The 20850-nt window shown below is 42.7% G+C and overlaps 1 protein-coding gene across 1 annotated transcript in view; it reads right to left on the bottom strand.

The window, feature by feature from the left end:
* Positions 1-16233: 16233 nt before the first annotated feature.
* LOC115321603 (insulin-like growth factor-binding protein complex acid labile subunit) overlaps positions 16234-20850 on the bottom strand; it is a 53791-nt gene continuing 49174 nt past the window's right edge. The window contains exon 2 of the mRNA XM_040220881.3: positions 16234-17230. Coding sequence (XP_040076815.2) covers positions 16234-17230 — 997 coding nt within the window. The remainder of the gene's footprint in view (positions 17231-20850) is intronic.

The following is a 20850-nucleotide window of genomic DNA, read 5'->3' as shown; positions in this document are numbered from 1 at the left end:
TTACCTCAGGAAAAGTAATAGAACTACAGTTACAAGTAACATTTTTAAAAAGTAACTCGTTACAGTTACAAGTTACCAAAAAAGTAACGAAGTTACAGTAACGCGTTACTAGTAACACGTTACTACCCAAGACTGCTTGTGCTACTCTTTTTCCGTTGCAGCTGTACAGTAGCAAAGACGCTTACACTAACGAGCACTTTCATTGCGATGGCGGGTCACCTCATGCCTGGTGTGCCTAATTGAGATGGTTATAAATTCGATGCCACTATATGGCGGAGGCCGTATGCCTGTAGGACGGTTGCCCAGCGCTACCCACCCTGTGGATTTTTGCCTTGATATGTGGAATTTGTAGATTGTTTTGAAGAAAAGAGAAATTTCCTCGAATCTAGGGAACTTTTTTTCCGTGAAGGTGTTCATTTCCTTGAAATATTTGTGCTAAAGACACATCTTTTTTTTTACTTACCACAAAAGAAAAATGTTTTTAGAGCTGTAAGTATTTATACAGAGATTTTAAAGGAATTATTGGAACAGCATGGTGCCATGCTCGTCATTAATGTGAGGTATCGGCAAGGTGCTGTAGATGGCATTAATACGATTCACAAAGAGTAGAGGTTGCTCCATAACAAAGACCTGAACCCCTCTGCTGAAGTAAGTGTGGAAGGCTTCTGGAAACACGCGAAAGACACCAAACAAGGTGACTGCAGCCCGATGTTTCAATGCTCAGCAAATCTGTGAGCAAGCTTCTTTGCTTGCAACATTTTACTGCGACATTTGAAAGAGTGTTCTCCCAGATTAGCTTCATAAAAAAACAAAGCCAGGAATAGCTTAGCAACATAAACCCTAGAGGCTTTCCCACACGTCACACGAGCTCGAGGCGGAGCAAACTCTTATGAATTTGCAGTGCACCAGGCGCCACCCTGATCGCATGAAAAATGACATGAACAGATTGGAAACATGTATTCATGTGCTCGACACTGAGTAGATGTGCAAACATTGTCAATCTTTTTCACCCCCGTTTTCTTTAAAAGCTCTGGCAGAAACCTCTGCGTACTTTTTCTTTGTATGGACTCTGTGTTTTTTACATTAAATTTCAGTTAAAGTAGGATTTTGTTTTAATCGGTATGACTTACTGAAGTTCTTGGTGCAATAAACAATACATTTGAAAGCCCCCTATAGTCTGCTGGGAGTCATTTTCGGTTATATAGTACTTGCGTAAGTATTGTCTAGGTTATCATTTAAAAGGCACCAGTAGAAAAATTCAAAAATTTAAATGGTCACTGTATTGCCGTAATCTATTTAGCTAAAACATAACGATCATCTCATTATTTCCATAGACAAAGGCATTTTCCAGAAATATAATGAAACCTAAGGAATTTTCGGATAACATTTGGAGAATAAGTGACCTCGGAGTTTGTCAGCACTGCGGTTGCTTGACTTCCAGCCGTGGCATGTTAAAAGACTGCCAAACTCCCCCAGTGCCAGGGGCTCTGCCAAAAGGTTGTCTTTGCATAGTCCGCTATATTTTCAAATTATCGTACTAGAGAGCAGGCTTTTGACTTTCTACCCTCTTTCGTTTGGTCCACTTAACGATATGCGATAAGTAAAATTCCAATCTAAAATAATTTTTCTCAACCTAAATTTTACTTCATGGTCTTTTTAACGTGAATCCAAGCGGCAAGCATATCGCCGGTTACCGCAAAATACCTTCTTCATCTCGAAACGCAGATTTGTTTTTAATCACTGTGTTGAACTCTTTATTCAGGTGTTGCCTACATTTTTGTTCTCTTAAAACAAAACATAAAAAAACATGGCATATTGCTCAGTTAACAGTCATTGTAGCAAGAACATGTTGCGCGTGCCTGATTCTACTGAGCGAAGGCAATCGCAATAAACATAATGCATTTACAGTTCTCGTCTGGTACGGCACACCTGAATGTCATTTACGTAAATGCCATCTAGGTAAATGACATTTGAGGTGCTCGTCTGACAGGGGTATAAGCTAGCCTTGATATCATGGCACAAAAAAGGAAGCCCCGAGTATAATATAACACATAAAGGGGTAAGTTTGTAACGCTCTGCGAAAGGTCTAGATTACACTTTTTGGCAGGAGTAACTTGATGAAAACGTAAAAGCGAGACGCCAAAACGTTACGAAAATGACGCCATGAATCATGTAACGGCATTATTCACGTGACCTGATGACGTCCTTTAGGTTTTATAGTGTAGCCGCTGCAAAACATGCTTCCTCGTGGATGGCGTCTTCCTATATTATTGGACGGAGTAAGCTATCATGTGATTAGAGGTACAATTAAAGAAAGTTCTCGTGGGAAGTCGCAGTATGAGTCCTCTTCGTTGTCTTAAGTCCCGAAAATTCATCCAACATTGAGGTACCCCGCGCGGTTTTTCCCTTATTTGTGATAACATTTCCGTGTTTTCGGGGTTTCATTTCACTTCAATAACGGTCGTGTTTTCTCAGGGTTTATTTTTTTCAACAGATTCAATGTTCTTCGGTGCCAATTTCCGGAGTCAGAAACACAATCAGCGTTCATCCGGACATTCTTAAAAAAAAATAAGACACGGGAATGGGACTTCCCTAACTTCTTAGAACATCAGCTATGATTTGTATACCGAGGGAATGCAGTTGTGCCGTAAAGAAATAAAAGTGGGATAGCGGATATGGTTCAGAAGTATGAAGCAGCCTAACGGACACTCCAGTGGAAGTTCTATTTAAGGTTAACAGTGAAATGAAATTGTAAACACAAATCTTCATCCCGCGTAGATACGACCTTTCTGAGACAAAGACAAATCTAACTCGGGGCTTTTCAGTTTTCACCGATTTTGACAAAACCCTCTCGATAGTTAATTTCGGAATTTATGGGTAAACACCAAAAGCATGAAACCCTACTTATATAATTCGCACTTTCACTCCGCTGCCGTTTCGCCTTTATCGCGGAACTGGAATTATGCCGCTGCAGTGGCGCTGCTGTTGGCGGGCACGGCGCATGATCAGATGCTTCATCTAAGGCGAACCTGGCTACTGCGCAAGCGCAATGCCCACAGGGGGTAAACGCGGGCAGGTTTAAAAACAGCGTGTTGGTGTATATCACAAAAGGTGCCTCTCCCGTACCACCACGTTTGGCATGTGCTCTAAATCTTCCCAGAATTTACTTGTTTACTCTTCTTTCCCGACGCTCAGTAGGTTTCTGATGAGAATCATACATTTCTTTTTAATAATAAAAATATGATTATGTAAAACCGATTAAGCCTTGATAAGTTGTCCCTTCAATAATCTGCCCTGAGTACGACATCGATGGCTTTTGCGGGCGAGGTATAATTTTGCGCAAGAAAATTTGGTCGATATTCAATCAACAGCCGGCAGATGATGAAAATAAATCTTATAACTACCCTTTCTAGTTTTCGTCAAGCTGCGTAGTTATAAGTGTGGAGGTCATGCGAGCGCAGCTGCGTTACTTCTCTTTTCATATCGCTTCCTTTCGCACGAAAAGGTACAATATTTGTACGGCGCGAGTCGCCGAAGTAACCTTCTTTGATGCGCAAGCACGTCCGACGAAAGAGGGTGCTTCGAGGTATGAGAATAATCCAGCCGCCAGTTTAAAGAGAGCGCGGGGGAAGACACCCAACTCGCTGACCGCTGTTCAAAATGAAAGGCCGCAGAAATTGCGAGCACGTTTCAAAGCCCATGTGATAATGTTAGTAAATACGCCCTCCAACTTCACATAGTATTAAAACGCGATCCCATTTTGTTGAGTTCCCCACCAAAAACGACATATATTCACTCAAGACAAAAAGTTTAACGACAAATCTCACGTAGAATGTTTTTTTTTTTTAATTATTTTTTTTTTACAGCCGATTTGCAGATAGAATTTTTAAGACAACTATTTGCAGTAGCTAGTACGAGTGTGGAATGAGGGAGCTGCTGGGAGTGCTCAGAGCTCGTACCCGAGTCGCTTGCTAGAGTCACTTACAGAAAGAGAGGGCGTGGCGTTTACCGGACATCTCATTATCGTTCCGCGCAGCAAATCGGTTTGCGGAATTCGCAGGTAAAAACGTCCAAGAACAAAGCAAGAAGCGTGAAAATAATAAGCCCTTCGTTTCTTAAACTACCATGGACATCCAATGTCAGAAATCTGGAGCGTCTGCTCGCCCGCAAAGCCCTTGGGAGATTGCTGTAATCTACTTAGGCCCACGGCCAATGACGTCGCTGGAAATGTCTAGTCTAAAAAAAATGTCTGTGCTGTGGCACTGAGCATGACCATAGCCTACTGTATACCGACAAAGTCTGGCAGATCGCCACGTGAAGCGGCCACCGAAATGGAAAAGGGGGAGCGGAAAACAACGGATGAGAGCAGAGCCACGTGACTGGCGCCCCGTTGCGGCGAGACGCCGAAACACACTTCTCCCGAGCGAAAAAGTGAGTCACGGGTCCTCGCGACTGCAAAAGCTATACGCTGACGTCCTGGTTCCTCGAAAAATGCCTCTTTGATGCTCTGTGCTGCCAGATCCTCGCGCTCCAAATCTGCGACCGGGAACTCTATGGCTCCGTCGTCGAACTTCCAGGCTTTCTGACTATAGACCTTTTCTGTGTACTCTCGTCCCCAGCCACCTAATAGGCGTATCCGGTATGGGCGACGAAAACATACTAAAACGTTTCAACCTGTAACTAATAAAAATATAAGAGAGAGGCAAAAGAATAATGTGTGATGGTTACGCTTATATCCTACGTGTCTTCTACTGGCGTGGCGACGGCAAAACAATGTTTTCGCCTATACTGGAAGTGACGACAATTCAAGATGGCGACGCCCTTGAAGAAAGTGTCTATAGATCGAGGAGGCTATGACATGACATTTCATCGTATAGAGTGCCACAGCGCATCCTGTCTTCGGCGTCTAAACATATTATGTCCTTTGTCGTTGGCCGATGGGCCTTCGTAGGTTGCAGAGCTCTCCCAAGCGCTTAGCGGGCGAGGAGACGCTACAGACTGATTAGAGTGTGACGACGAGCAAGTGTTCTAAAATGTGTCTTTGGTGCATCGAAACCCCTGAGAGATATGTCTATCAAGAGACAACATAGGACATTCGTAGAGTACGTGTGATGACGAGGCAGCGAAGCTTGTGGCAACCATTTGTTCAGGTTGGAGGGAAACGAAAGCACGTGGGCGCATTTGGGGGTAACCAAACGCACGAGATTCGCGAGGAGCGGGCGAACCTTACACGCTGTATGGGAAACATTGTACTTGTTTAAAGGAGCCCGGCAAGAACAAAAACTTTCACCCTTTTCACTCTGGTGAAGAAGGAAGACCAGCGAAGCTGTACTGTGGGGGGAATGAAGTAATGGCCGGCCGGAAGTGGGCAAGCCAGAGTGGAAAGGCTGGGAAGTGTGCCGCCATCTATGAGCGACGGCGGCAACAAGACAACCGGCAAGCCGGTTGTCTGGTTGCCGCCGTCATTCATAGATGGCGGTAGCAGTCCAGAGTTTCTTGTCATCCTTTGTTTGCTGACGGAAACGATACTGGGGAAACTAGCCCCTAACAGCTCCGCAGCAAAAAGTGAACCTGGTTTGAGTGACGTACCAATCAGCGACACACTGGAGCATTCAGTGTCGGAGCAGTGACGGGGTTCGCAGACAGCGTGAGACATTGACAACAAGTTTATCCACTGGCAGCACTGGCTGAAAGTAACACTTTCGAATGATTTTGAGCGCGTAATCGCTCAAATATGCAAAAAAAAAAAAAAAAAACACCCAGACCTGCGGGTTGTGGGCATTCTGAAACTCGATTAAACATGTGGGCATTTCACGACATGGTTGAGAATAATTATCTGAAGCTGTGCCTGCCGTGGCGTGTACGAACTTCGCTTAGGGCAACGTTCTCACTCTTGAAACTTAGGCTTCATTCGAAATTATGGTGAAACAGATTATGACAACAATCGTCGCTCGTGGTGATTGTACTTCCTTTGTCGATTGCTCGTAATTTCAAATTGGCTTTATGAACTTGTCATTTTTTATCATTCCACTTCTATATTGTTACTTCGAGTCCGCGTTTTCGTACGCGTGCCACTCACAACATTTTGGAAGCTGAGAAAAAGGACGTACCATTCCGAACTCGCGAAACACAATGAGGACAGTGTAGTAAATGGTGCGAAAGTACGTGAGCCTTATTTTCTAGAAATTGCTTAGCTTCCCGTCCACTGCACTCAAACGGGAGAAAATATAACTTGGATATGTTCCGCAACAGGGAACACATGTCGTCTATTATTTTAAATATACACGGCTTGCACGACACGTCATCGCACAACGCTGGTGGTCATTCCTACGTGTCCCTGGCGAGAAAAATATTTCGGTAGTACGCAATCGGCGATAAGAAGGTACTAGCTCAGCAGCAAGGTCCTTATTATGGCAGCTGATGCGACGTCAGTGCGGGCCACGTATACGTCACTGCCCTGACACCAAATTGCCCTCGCAAGAAACTTTCTATGCGCCACCGAAAAACGCTTAAACCGAAAGAGGCCCTTTAGGTCAAGCCTTAACGGCCGGATAGCTTCCGGATGGGAAACCATTATCGAGAGGCGGAAGGAACATTCCTCGCGCTTCCGGCGGGTGCCCATCTGCGATGTCCAGTCGTAGCACGTGAAGCACTGACCCGATCCACCCGTCCAAAATGGCAAACGTTGAATAGAGGGAACGACGTTCCATCGGTTTCCAATAAAGGATACCGATAAGATGACCTTTTTTTTTTTGTTCTTCCGTTATGTTCCAGACCTCTGGACCGATCGGAACAAAGAAAAAAAAAGATAATATAATTGATGCGGAGGACAAAGAGGCCGTTTTGTCGGGATGATACCGCAAACAGAAGCGACCCTTCGGTTGGGTAGTCTATGGAATCGATCTACACGACCGCGCATGAAGGGAAGCATCACTCGTCGCAATGTCCTTCGATGTTCCAGCTAAGCTCTCCCTGGCTTCCTAACGCAGAGCGTTGCTCCCGAAACACCAGAGTATTGCGTGTTTTTGTTTTTCTAATCAGTTCGGCCATCTAGAGAGGCTTTCGGTAGCCCTCTAGCCGCAGTCACACTACTTAAATATCTACAAGAAACATTCGGTGTTCGCTTTAGGCATGATGACAGAATTACCTGCGGACACCCCTCAAGCGCGTTAGAAGCATGTTTTCTTCATACAAGCTTCGAACATGTCTAAAGGGTGTTTTTGTATTACCAATTAGACAGGACCACCACACAAGCAGGAAACACACATCAGAACGTGTCTCTGCAGAATGTGTTTTATACGGTGTAGTATCAAGTGTGAGCGCGGCTTAGAGCTAATGCAGTTTAACTGGAAAGAGGTTTGACCTCTGGGTAAGAAGGGTCATCGGAGCCCGATACCGCTCATCTCTCAGTGGGTCGAAAAAAGACGAATTGTTCTTCGTTATAATCGGGAAAAAACTTTAAAAAAATGCACGGCGTGCAGAGTTCCCGACACCTTATTAATAAATTATTTCTTATACGTACGTATACCTGCTTGGCAATTCTACTATCCAACGTGTCATTCGAGTCCGTGACCGTGGAGTGTATTTTGACGGCAAACTTTATTTATTATTTTTTTTTTATCACGTTAGCCAGAATGTTGCCGCTGCTCTTAGAATGATGGAAACGATATCACGCCTTACGAAGAACTTTTCAAATCATTGGTGCGTGGTGGGATTGCGATGCTACTTGCTTAGGGTTAGACTCGAATTCCTGTAGCGTCGTACGGAACTCGCTGACTGTGCAGCTGATGCGGCTCAAATCGGAAGAGTGCAAAAAAGGATTTATTCACATTGTATAAGATACGTACTTTGGGAAGATGTGTTTTTAGGACTACGAATACATTCTTGAATAACAGTGGTTGCTGAACCTGTTAAATAGAAGAATAGCTCGTGACGCTCTATATCTACAAAAGGTTACGCATTGCCATATAGACAGTGAATTGGCATCACCGTGATAATTTCATGTGCCGGCTCGTGTTGTTAGACGACTGAGCGTATTTACCCTCCATTCAATCAAAACCTTCATCATTGGTTAAGATCAGTCTTGTAGGCGTTACCGAAAAAAAAAGTAACGAAATACGTTTTTCGTTACTGGCAAATAAAAGGAACGCGTTACCGACCTACGTTACCTCAATATAAAAGGAACGCGATACCGTTCCCGATGAAAAGTACCGTAGGTTACTTTTTTGTTAGTTTTCTTGAATAGTGAATTACACGTTTCGCTATTTCGACGGTACAGGTACATATGAGCGCCATATTTCAAGAAATTATATGCTCATGCAGCAACTGAACATAGCTGCTTTATCTTTTTCGCGGTTTCACCTAATTATTCACGAGAAGAAACGCAAAGAAAAACGCCAAAAACTACAAAGTTCACATGGCATGGCGCCTAAAAAAAAAAATTGAAGTGTTACTTTTTTAAAGTTCGGGAAGTAAGAAGTAGCGTAGCGTCGTTACCCGTTACCTTAAATAGCTAACGAAAGTACGTTACCCGTTACACTTTCAAGAAAGTAACGAGTACGTTGCAAAGTTACTGGAAAGAGTAACGCGTTACCGTTAACGTCGTTAATTGTAATACGTTACTGCCAACACTCGACTTAGGATGAAGATTTTTGTTAATAAACTGTCCTCATGTTTTTTTTGTTTTTTCTTGTATTTAGGAGAGAGCTGAATTTCTAGCTTTTTAATTCTTGATTCGCATATTTATTTTTTGTCAGTGGCAGATTTTGCATTAAATTTTATTTCTACCATTTTGTGTGCCACCATAAACTGGTTGTTATTGTGCATAGTGCAAATGAAGTATTATTATTATTATTATTATAGATGCGTAGCCGATAAGAACACAGAATTAGCCGATTAAAACGCGCAAGAATGACTCAGTAACTGAGTTGAGTGTTAGTAATTAGCCACGCCCTGGGTGTTTTAAAACCATCTGTGACCTTATCCGGCTTATTGTATGTTGGAAACGGAGAACCACACAAGACCAGCGAGCGAAAAAATGTTTAGCTGGGCTTGTTGGTTCATGACTTTTTGGTCCATGACTGGCTAAATGTCCTGCAATGCTCCTGATTTGCTTTTTAATAAGAACAAAAACGCCACCTCCGCGTGCATTACGATCGTTACGGTGGGCGTTGAAATAAGAAGGAAATATTTCTGAATCACAAATGGGGTCGTCCAACCAGGATTCTGTACCAATAACTATGTCAGGATTAATGACTGCAGTCAGATCATCGAACTCATTTGTTTGATGCATCATACTACGACAGTTTATAACGATTGAAAGATGTTCTTTTAGTTCTATTTTACGGCGCTCGACAGGGGACCTTCATCGCAGTCGGACTCATTCAACAACAAGGGTTTCGGAATTGCGCATAAACATTTCCCCACCTAAAGCAAGCGTGTTAAAGCGGCGTTTGAACCTGTCGTTATGCTCCTTAGCAAACTGAAGCAGTTTCTTTCTCTCAGACCTTGCACGTAACAAAAAGTTCTCGCTGATTGACAAATTGCTGCTCTTTAGTTTGTGGGCTCTGTCAAATATTTTTTTCGTTTTTCGACGATCGGCCTGCTTTTTGTTGAAGATAAACTACCGATTCTATGGACGCGATTAATTATGTAACTGTTCACCCTGAACGACGCCGAGGTTGCTACTGCATAGCGATATATCATTTCGTTCGGATCCTTCCCACCTTTCGCTGGCAGAATCTGGAAACCCGTAAAAAAAAAAAAAAAAAAAAACATTAATCTTTGGGGATTTATTTTCAAGGTCATCCTGCTGCGTCATGACCGCACTGGGTTGCGCAGAAGTTGTTTCATTTTGTTCTTTTAAGCAACTTATTTTGGTTCCCATTTCCTCCCCCGCCCCCCCTCCTTTTGCCGCCCAAGCGATCCGGGCTGTGAGCGCAGCAAGCCTTTCGTCTGCTACCTGCTCATTTTGCTTAATCTCCCTCAAATCCGAAAGGACCTTTACTTGTCCCTCCTAGAGCTTTGGTGTAACACAGAGTGCTTCTAGAGACTCCCTTTGTTGCACCGCAGTGAGAGGACCAGGGTTTCTTTCACATCAACAGGTATAGTGAATCATTTTTTCACCTCGAATAAGGGAACCCGAGATCTCAAAGAAATCACTTCAGCGGTACGCTGAAAAAAATTTCTGTAAGTGCAACAAGTTGGGTCTCGGTGCCGTTTCACAAGACTGTACGTAACACACAATAGTATCATAAAAGTAAGGTGCACTGAGCTGGAGAACGAGAATACGTCGAGTCTCCCGCCTCCATGACGGCACCGAAACCCATCGGGTATTGGTAGAGCAGGCTTTTAAATATTTCATGATCATATTTCCACACGCGTCGCTGAGCGAGTCCGTACGTGACCGAATGCATACCGCGCTTGGCTGTCGCAGAAGATCTGGCTTCGATTTCAGGCAGCGGAATGTTTTGTTATTTATTCTTTCTGCTTAACGTTCTCGCAAATTCGAGAACTTTCTTGTCTGATCGAGTTACGAATGTTCTACGCGCCGAACGTTCTGGGCCAAATGTTCCAGAGACACACGCGGCTACAAAAGGTGCTCCCCATGGCAAACCGCGGTCAGTCTTGCCCCAGCGTTCTATCCTGCTGTTTCGCCGCCATCGACGCCCGCGACGCTCTATTGTTATCGTCTGTTTCCTTTTTATTTTGAGCACAAGTTTACCCATTAAACGTTAATTTTCTTTTCCGTTTTCGTCGCCTCATCAATTATCATTCGTGGGAATATGACTTCCACCGTTGTTGCCAGACGTGATGATCAACGAACGTCGAGTCCGGATGAAGTAGCATCAACAACGGTGAAGAATGATCTGGCAGACTAAACGGAATCACCGGCACCTTTCGCTGATCCATGTTTCCTCGGTCCGAAATGTTGTAAACTGGGCACCGAATGGAACGGTTAAAACCAGCAGAAACTGAAAACCGAGAATAGGTTACTATCTCGCCTCCATGACGGATGGAATTCTTACCAAATAAAATTTTTACCTTATCATCACTTGATTTTCTTGTAGATGCTATTAGTGCTCTTGGGTTAAATTTGCTTTGAATAATCATATGTAGCCACCCCTGCTATGACTTACTCATGCAAGCCGCCATATTCTTTAAATAAATTAAATAAATAAATTGCGGTATAGTGGCATATGTGACATTTTGGAACACGTGAGTCTTAATCTGTAGAAACTCCTACCTCGGAATTTTGTCTTTTGACAAGGACCGTTCTATTTCATTTCTCCTGCGTGATGCATCTCTTAGAATACTTGAGGTATCGATTCAGTGTACGAGTTTCGATACCCTAGATTTGAATCAATATTCCATAAATTTCTAAAAAGAACTGAGAGTAATCCTCAAAACCTAAATTACAGCAGGTATGCAGGAAAGGAGGCAAGAGAAGCATAAAAATCATCCCTTTATCAAATACTCATATAACTGCTCACTCTATTATCTATCTATCTCTCTTCTTTCGTTCTATTCCTGAGAGCAAAGAAACAAAAGAGACACTTCATCGCATAGAATATTCATAAATTATCATTTCGTTACTGTCTGAATACATTATAGAGGTATAAAAGCATATGTGAATCTCTTTGTCAAACTGGGTTCGATACCGCCAACTTGGACGTTCCACGAGAAAGGATAGATTGAACGCTGTCGCCTGCCTTTTGCTTGTCCTTTCCGCTCCTATTACCTTGTCCTGTTTCGCTAGATGCTTTTTATTCGCGCCATTAACGGTCTACACCAGCTTACGGAAGCCTTCTTGAAGACATATCCTTCAATTTTACTAAAAGAATGAGTTCATCCGGAATCTGAAACTCGCTGCCAGCCACTTCTGTGTACCAATTGGTGTATGCACTGGTTTTGATGTAGACTGCCGCAATCGGCAAGGAATAACGTTTCAAGATCTGTTACACAAAACCGGTCTACCTCTGTGACCGCGACGCCATTTCATATTAAGTGAACACGGTCTGTTCACCTCACTAATGAAATGGCAAGTAAGAGTTATCACGAATAACGCCTTACGCCCACACGATTGACTCAGACCATACTAGCAGTTAATGACCTCTACTTCAATTCCCATGAGCATCCGCGGGCGAACTGTCTGTTCACCTAATGAATCTCTTTTGAAGCTATTTTGAAACCATGTGGCAAACTATCTGGAAAGTACCAGCGATCTATCTTGAAAGCGTCTCCAAACCATCTGAGAAACTGTGGCAAGTATTTGACAAACTCTCTGGAAACTATATTCGGCGAACTATCTGGAAACTGTCTTAAAACTTTCTGGTAAACTTTTTTGTCTAAAAATATTACAAACTGTTTGGAACATGCATGGCAAACTAGTATCTTAAAACTATCTTGAAACTATCTGTCTAGTACATTAACGGTCTTGAGATATCTATAAAACTTTGTTTAAATTATTGTAATATTTATGTCGAAACTATCAAGAAATATTTATAAAACAAAACTGTTACGTTAACATTCTGAAAATGAAAAAGAAAACTTTCTGAACTTTATCAGGCAAAACGTATGAAACTTTTCTTGAAACTTACCGGAACCTATGTGAAAACAATAAGAAAATTACGCTTACTGGAAACGTTTTAGGGAAATTTGAAACCAATTTTAAGTTACATATCTTATATTTTGACATGTTTCTTCGATCCAAGTTTATTAGAACCTATATTCTGTTTCATACTTAGTGTACAACGCTGTAAAACGTGCTGGAGTGAGTATGGGGTACGCGAGCAAGCAAATGATCTTGCGGGTCATTTGCACGCGTTTTCGCGCAAACGAAACCATTGATAAAGCCACGCGAGCGAACTAGTACCTTTGACAGTGTTCTATACTAATTATGAAACTGAGCATACATATTTTCCAAGGTGCCGACACTCCTATAATTTTCATGTTTATAGAAATATTGATTTCTAGAGTTCATAAAATCTTGTAAGGCATTTTGGTTTATAAACGTTTTTATTAAAAAGTTATTCCAAACTTTTTGTTTTGTTTTACATTCAAGTTTTTTCGGTCCAAGGTGTTGACAGTGTGGAGGATGTTCTTGAGTTTATTAATCAAACTCAGTGCGCTTCTGTAGTACTACAACCTGAAAAAAGTTTGGGAGCGGAAAGACCTGCACGGATATTAGGAACCTCATATTGGGAAAACTATATAAAAAAACTTCGCTCAAAATTAATAAATATAGGACCGGCATTTTTATTCAGTTTCAAACTATTTTTAGTTGTTTCAGAACAGTATTCAACTCCTAGATCCAACATGCTGAAGGAAGAATTATTATAGAATTATTATGATTGGGTACCACAGGAAAACACTATAAGTTTTTGGGTGACTTGTAGAGGCTTGTCAGATGATTATCATTATGTAGAATGCTTCATAGTGCCATAAAGAGTCAATTTTTTTATACTTCACCATTTTGTCAAGAAACGACTCGCCGGTGAAGTCCGAAGTAGCAACCTACAATTCCCTCTATTTTATTTCTTTTTCCACCCTTTGAGGGCCCTCATGTGAAGGCCATTATATAGGAATAACCTACCAATAACCTTCACATGTTTTACGTTTGTCGTATCCGAATCTTTCACGCTATCCCTGGCACAGCTTGCCCGCGTACCTCATCGATTTAAGAGACCATCGATGTAAAGAACAAAAGGTTTCCCAGGTTGGTCGTTGTGTTCCAGCTTTCCATTTGCAGTTCAAAATTTGTAAAACCATTGTTCTACTTACTGTCTGCTCAAATGAAGCACCTTCTCTTTGAATCCTATTCACATTTAAAGCTGGTTCAAGAGAAACCGAGTTTAAATTTGTAAACAAGATGCATGCAAAAACTGGCCTTTCCTTGTGGTAACAAGTCAGAACCCCGATAAAAAATATTTATCTTACAAACTTTATTTTAAATTGTTTAAATTACTGACTGCTTATTTTTCAATATTACTGCAACATATTAAATCAGTCTGAGATAATGTAATTTTATTAAATATGACTTGTTTTCGTTGGGATTAAATTCCGTCAAAACTTTACGAATGTTTGAATACTTTAGATACCTGGAAGCTATCTGCGAATAATTTATAAACGTCGAAACCTGTCTGGACGCTACCTATAAACACTGAAGACTATTTTAAAGCTATCTGAACTTCTCTAGTTAATCATCAGAGAAAGCTTGTGAGAGCTCTGAAACCAATCCTCTTCATGCAAACTTGTGCAGTATAGTTATTGCAGATTCACAGCCGAAATTATTAATAAATTTGCAAAGTGCTGATATTTTTGGGTTATTCTTATATCCGAAGCAGTGTATCCAGGCTTCGGCGGTAACTTCTCGATTTACATATTCAAGAACATCATTAAGAAAATAGCACATTTTCATAGACCATACACAGAAATATTGCTTTGCTAGTGTAAGCACTTGCCGTCACTTTCATTGCTGATTAAAGGGACACTGACAGGGCATTTATGCTCGCCGAGGTTTTTAGTTGTACGTGACATATGAGAGCTCAACTACCCAGAACAGAATTTGCGGCTCGAAATTCGGTTTCTTTCCGCCCGAAAACCGCCGATCAAGAATTGGCCGGTTCGAGTCTCGCTCACTCTCTTTTCCGCGGTCACGGGCCGTTTTCTAAGGTATCGATGCGACCACCAAATTTATTCAAAGTCGTGGGCCACTGAAGGCACTCACTCAATATTAAAAATAGAAAAAAATATGAAACCCATTTTTTGTGGCTTCTAAAAAGCTGCAAATATGTTGATTGAAAAAAAAAAAAAAAGTTCCACAGACAACCGGAAGCATTCTGTGCGTTCGTCGTTTCGCGTACCGTGGGACTCGCGGGGACGGCGATGGCAGCCGACGACGGGCGTAGAACCTCTATTTCAGAACTGTCGTTCCCGGAACCGGCGAATTCTGTCTACTTTTAAAAGAGAAATTAGGGACTGATCAAAAGAATTGGTATTCATCCCGTACGACACGCCCGAGCACCAAGCCGATTTGGACGAAGACGTCGCCGAGCCGTCGCTCCCTTCTCGTTGCTGAAGACATCGCTCGCGCAAACGTCAAGCACGACGTGTCTACTTCGAGTTGAATATGCACGCGTACGATTTTTTTACTAGATGCAAATGTCGCCAATGCGTGGTGCTTCCCGACTTCGACCCGGGAGTGCTTTTGCTAAAAAAAAAATCTGCAGCAAACTTTCCAACTTAGTTTACCGGCTGAATTATTACTAAGGGAAAAGATCCGCGAGCGAAGGGATGCCCCAGTAGCTTAGTGGGAGAGACGTCCGCTTCACACGCAGTAGGACCGGGTTTGATCCCCAGTGGAACCTTTTTTTTCAAACATTTTCCAATGTTTACATATCGTTTTTCTTTACAATTATTGCTGGAGAAACAGACTATAAAATTACAAACAAATGTTGTGGACGACACTTCGCTGAATTAAATGGGATGGGATTTCCTTTTTGACACCTGCGAACTCAATGTAATCACTTTCCACAAAATGCAAGGAGCATATAAATCAGGTAGCGTCCGCTTTCCGAGGTGCCCGTATATGTTCTACAGGAATTGCAGTCAGCCATTGGTACTGATCCCGTTGATCTTTCGGAAACTCTGTCGCACAATGATCCTTTTTTTTTTCGGACGCAGGACATGTGAGCCAGCTCTTCACGCAACATCTTGGGTGTATTGTTTTCGGAGCCAATCATGGAAATTCACCACGGGCACTCACTACTCATCTCCAACTCCTCAGTGTACAAAACCACTCATCTTGGTGTACAGAACTACGAGCGGAACAAACATGACTGCAAAAGAATCGCACGGCGAACAGTTCCCGTACGCCGCATGTCGTGTCGTCTGCTACGGAGAGGAGGAAAAAAAACAAAAAAACAAAAAAACCGCATGGTCGGGTGTAGCCACGTGACTTCCGCCACTCACTCTCTTCTCTCCACTTCTCCGATCTCCGCCGGGTTTCGGTTTCGGTTTCGAGCAGTTGCGTCTTTTGGCTTTATTAAAAAAATACGCAACTCTGTTGCAAAATATTAATTGGGTAGTCCTCCGACACCATAATAAAGCGCCTGGCAAAAAATGAAAAAAAAAATTTTGGGGGGTGTCAGTGTCCCTTTAAGTGCGCGCTTGCGGACCCCTGCTGAACCAGAGCCCGAACCGCCGTTCTCGCAAAAGACCATTCAAAAAGCACTAACCAGTGAGGCTCATATCGAAGGACTCGGCGTCAATTTTCCTCAAGTCCTGGACAGTCCTCCAGGTAAGCGTGAGCAGCTGGTTCTGTGACACGTCCACGGTAAGCAGGTTCGGCGCCCCCAAGAACATGTTCGCCGGTAAAATCCGCAGCCGGTTGTGAGAGAAGTAGAACTTCTTGAGACGCGGCAACCCCTCGAAGGCCAGCGGGTACACCTCCGTAACCTCGTTGTATTTTAGGTCCAGTTCCACGAGCGACGGCGCCCCGCGGAAGACCCGGGCGTCCAACCTCTGCAGCTTGTTCTGGAACATGTCCAGCCGCTCCAGATGGTCGAGGCCCTTGAATGTGCCCTCCGTCAGATCTACGATCAAGTTGTCGCTCAGGTCCAGTTCTTTCAGCGCACCCAAGTCAGCGAAGGCCGTGTCTTCAATGCTCTTTATCTGGTTCCGCTCTAGGAATAGCTGACTCAGTGCCGACAGACGCGAGAGGGCGTGAGCAGGGAGCTTGACGAGCTTGTTGTCGCCCATCTCCAGTTTTGTGAGGTGAGGCAAGTCGGCAATGGACTCCTTTTCTAAGTCGGTAATGTCGTTTGAATCGAGAGATAGCGTCTTTAGTTTAGGCAGGTTGTAGAAAGAGTGAGTCTTAAGCGAGCCAAGGTTGGCTTGAGTGAATTTGAGGCTCTCTAGGGCAGGCGCCTCGGAACGCAGTGCTTCTGTCGGAACGAAGTGGAGATGGTTGTCACTACGGAACGTGCTGAATGCAATCGAAACGATCGATGGCTGATTCTGGAAGGCTTTAAAGACAGCGTGGTCTTCTGTGAGATTTCTCACAACAAAGCAGGTGATTTCGACGTCGTCCTTTCCGATGTGTTTATTCTCGCACTTGCAATACATTGGTTGGTCCCTGAGATCGCAGAGTTCGGGGACTAAGTCTGAGTCATCGCCAAGCGCTGGCTGTAGCGTTGAACACAAGAGAAGAAAAAGCAGACTGAAGAATCTGAAAAAAAAAGAAAGAAATGGAACTGATTACAATTTTGGTAGCACTTAAAACAGTAATGCGCACTAGAAAACATATATACATAATGAATGTCTTCGCGAATGCCAGGGGAAAAAATAGTGCATGACCTGACTAGTATCTACCGTCATAAAACACTTCTTCGAACAACTCAGCTGGTTGATGAGGGTTCCCACGTAATATATATAAAAAAAAAACGTAGGTGCGCTCAGCAATTCTTGTGTTTAGCAACTAATTTTGAACTGTACGTCAGAGCGTTTCTGTACCATCCTAGTCAAACTAAACGCGGTGAGCTAAAAAAAGCACCATCTGGAATTTTCGAAGTAGCTGCCAACGTTTCTTGAGATCTGGCGGGTCGCTTTCAAAGTTCTTACCAGCTTCTACTACACTGTTTTTTTATATTTTTATTATTTTTCTTTTTTTGCAAGGCGTTTGCTGATTTAAATACAGCAAACTGCGGGGGTTGCACGGTGTGTGAAAAAGCTGAAATTAAAAAAAATTCCCTTCTAGGATGCGGTACTGGTCAAAATGACTAGGTCTCTCGCCATGATCCAAGTTTCACAATCCCTGCTCCACTACAAGGTTTAGACATCTTTCATCCTTGTCGTCCTGAGGGATATATTTTCGCACAGATCGAAGTGTTTGACTATCTGAGTGCTCCATTGAAAAGTGAAAGCACGGGCTTAGAGTGTATGTGCTTTATTGATAACCTCTAAGGTCACTCGCATCTGAAAAACCTCAAGGCGTTGTTTATTACGTAATGATTTTCTCTTCGGCATTCTTACCGAGTAACGCAGCACTCTTGCCTGTGAGCGATAACAAGATGATCGGGACTGTCACGGCCGGCATTTTTTCGGTTGTCAGCAACGTTACTAGGACACTCAGGTGGGAAACTCACCCTTAAAATCCGGACCTCTCGCGTCCACCAAGACCAAACGAGATACGATTACAGCTGCGTTCTTTAGCGGCAAGCGAAAACATGAAAGTTGTTTTAAATAGCTACAGCAAGATGGCGATGCGAGATAGCCACACCGGCCCTTGCGCTACCCTGCTAAACCGGAACGTGCACCCGTGCAATTCCCGCAGTGGCCGCTGCGGGAAAAATGGCGGCGTTGCGATCGCGTCTAGTGCGGTTCTCGAGTACGGATCGGAGCCACTTTTTCAAAGCAGGCTCCTACGGCGGTTTCCAAACTGAGTTGTTGTAGTAACCTTGGCTGTCACTGACTATTGTTGTGGTTTGAATGTTCAGATCAAGGTGATCGCCATCTTGAGGGTCTAGTATATTTGCAAAATGTCAACAAAGGAATGGATGTCAAGCATAGGAGAAGATAAAATTGCTATTCCCAGGAAATAATTGAACCTCAACTATGACTGCAAACCCTTTTTGTACACTTGTTCATTTGTGTATAGTTTTTTCTCCTCTATGTGTCGTAAAGGGTGAACTGCTCTGAGTGAGAAAATATTTAGCTAAAAAATGTATTCATTTGGTTTACAAATATTGCGGATATTTTAGAGGAATTGCACCAGTAGGGGGTGAGCAAGAAACAAAAAGTATCACGCACGTAGACAAAATAAAACTAAAATCAAAGACAAAAGGGTAGGTAGTGTATACACAACAGGGACACAACTGTAGGTGTGACAACGTCTACGTGCCGAGTCTAGTGAAACGCAAGGCATGTATCGAACGTAACATATCTATTTGTAGCTAACAGAATTAATACAAATATCAAATGGAACACATTTATTTGTTAGCTACAGAAGCAATTGAACGAAACAGATATTTAAATATGAGCCAGACTTATACAACTAAACGATATTAAAGAAACCTATTGAAACAGATATCAGGCCTGAAAACAAGCGTATTTAACCGCACGGCACACAGGAAATCGCAAACTAGCGCAGATTGCAACGCGAGTCTCCGCACCGCCGCGGCCGTACTGGACATGCGATGCGTGTCACTGCACATGATGGCGGCATGAGTGATGTCATGCCAACGCCTGACGTACTATGATCATCTTGCTTGGCGCATATCTCTCGAAGGAATGGAGATATTTTTATGATTCTTTCATCATCAGGTTTGGCTTGATGTGGTATATCAACGTTCGACATTTCAACTATATGTACATAATAGTAAATGGAAACAAAGGCCTCGACAATAGATTGTAGGCTTAAGTTTCAACTTCCACGCGGAATCAGTAACACAGTTGTAACAAGTTACATGTTAGCACCTATTGTGCACTGTGCAGCGTATGTCTCTTCAACTTTGACATGATACCAAAAACAAATCAATCGAACGACACGTCTGGTAGCAACAGTGAGTCAAACTGTACTGATCGCGTACTCTGACGACTCATCGAAAACGCCATTTCATTTCGCGCATGCGCGAGATGAAATGGCGATTTGTTTATTTTAAGATTTTAGCAAGGCTCAGAAATAAGACTGATAGAGAAATTCATGAAGCTATATTTATTGCCAGCTATGAAGCGGACATATGTGACAGAGCCCCGTCGGCAGCCCTGGCGGTTGACGAGGTGGAATTTATTCAGAAGTCCTGCAAGTTTCTGTAGATGTCTGTCGGCATGACTGGAAGGGGGGAGGAGTTATCAGGTTGTTTATTTTTGTTTCTATGTTTTCCAGCATCATGTTTATTGCTGTATTGTGCGGAAGTAAAATTTTCAGTTGTCAGTCAGCGCTGTGTATGTGTACTTCAACTTGTCTTCCGTCTGTTGCGCTGTATTTTTTCCACTTCAATAATGCTGAACCAAACAGTTCAACCTTGTTAGAAAAGAAAAACCTAATATCAAACAATATCAGCAGCAATCGATGGCAGACAGAAGTTATACTGAACGAGCGTTCAGGGCAATAAGATCAAAATTTTATGGTTTTAAAAAAAAAGAAACCTGAGTTAAATATATTTATGCGTGAATGAAAAGCTGAAATGTTAGCTCACATTGACTGCTTGCTGGTGATGTGTCAAAAACTTGAGAATTGTTTTTAATGAGAACAAATATGATAAAATAAATATTCAATGCACATTTTAGGCGTTTGATGCCACGACGTGCAGAAATGATGGCCTTAGCTTAATGTTAAACGCCGGGCTAAAAACCTTTTAACCTTGGCAATAAATAAACCGTAACGCTTTCTCTGAAAAGATTCGAGTTTATTTATGTCTCATTGTATGAATTTCAAAATGACTGAACCGCATTTAAGGGTTCGACGGACCCGAGTTTTTTTTTTTTTTTTTGTTAGAAGCATAGCAGCTTGTGAAGTTGCATACAATGTTTGCTGCAGGTATCCAATATATTTTCAGTCCTGTGTTTCTCCTCAAAATATGCTTAGACCAAAAATGTGCCACGTACAGAAAAAAAAACAAAAAACAGCGGCAACTGTTTAGCGAATAGTCGAAAAAGAAAGGAGATGAGTGCCTTAGAAATTATATCAATACGGTATTGGGGTAATTATGTTTATTTATCAGATGTTAAGGTTGATTCACACAGTTTCGGTTGACTGCGTTAGACAGCGTTAAGACTGCTTGCGTCGAGCTGTAGCTTTGGCGACCCATACGACGAGCCAATGGGAAGGCGCTGTGCTGCCCGACGCAA

The sequence above is a fragment of the Ixodes scapularis genome, unplaced genomic scaffold (genome assembly GCF_016920785.2).
Source record: "Ixodes scapularis isolate PalLabHiFi unplaced genomic scaffold, ASM1692078v2 PGA_scaffold15__6_contigs__length_5221840, whole genome shotgun sequence".
Lineage (NCBI taxonomy): Eukaryota > Metazoa > Arthropoda > Arachnida > Ixodida > Ixodidae > Ixodes > Ixodes scapularis.
The sequence above is the reverse complement of the archived record's forward strand: the minus strand, read 5'-3'. Positions and strand labels throughout refer to the sequence as shown.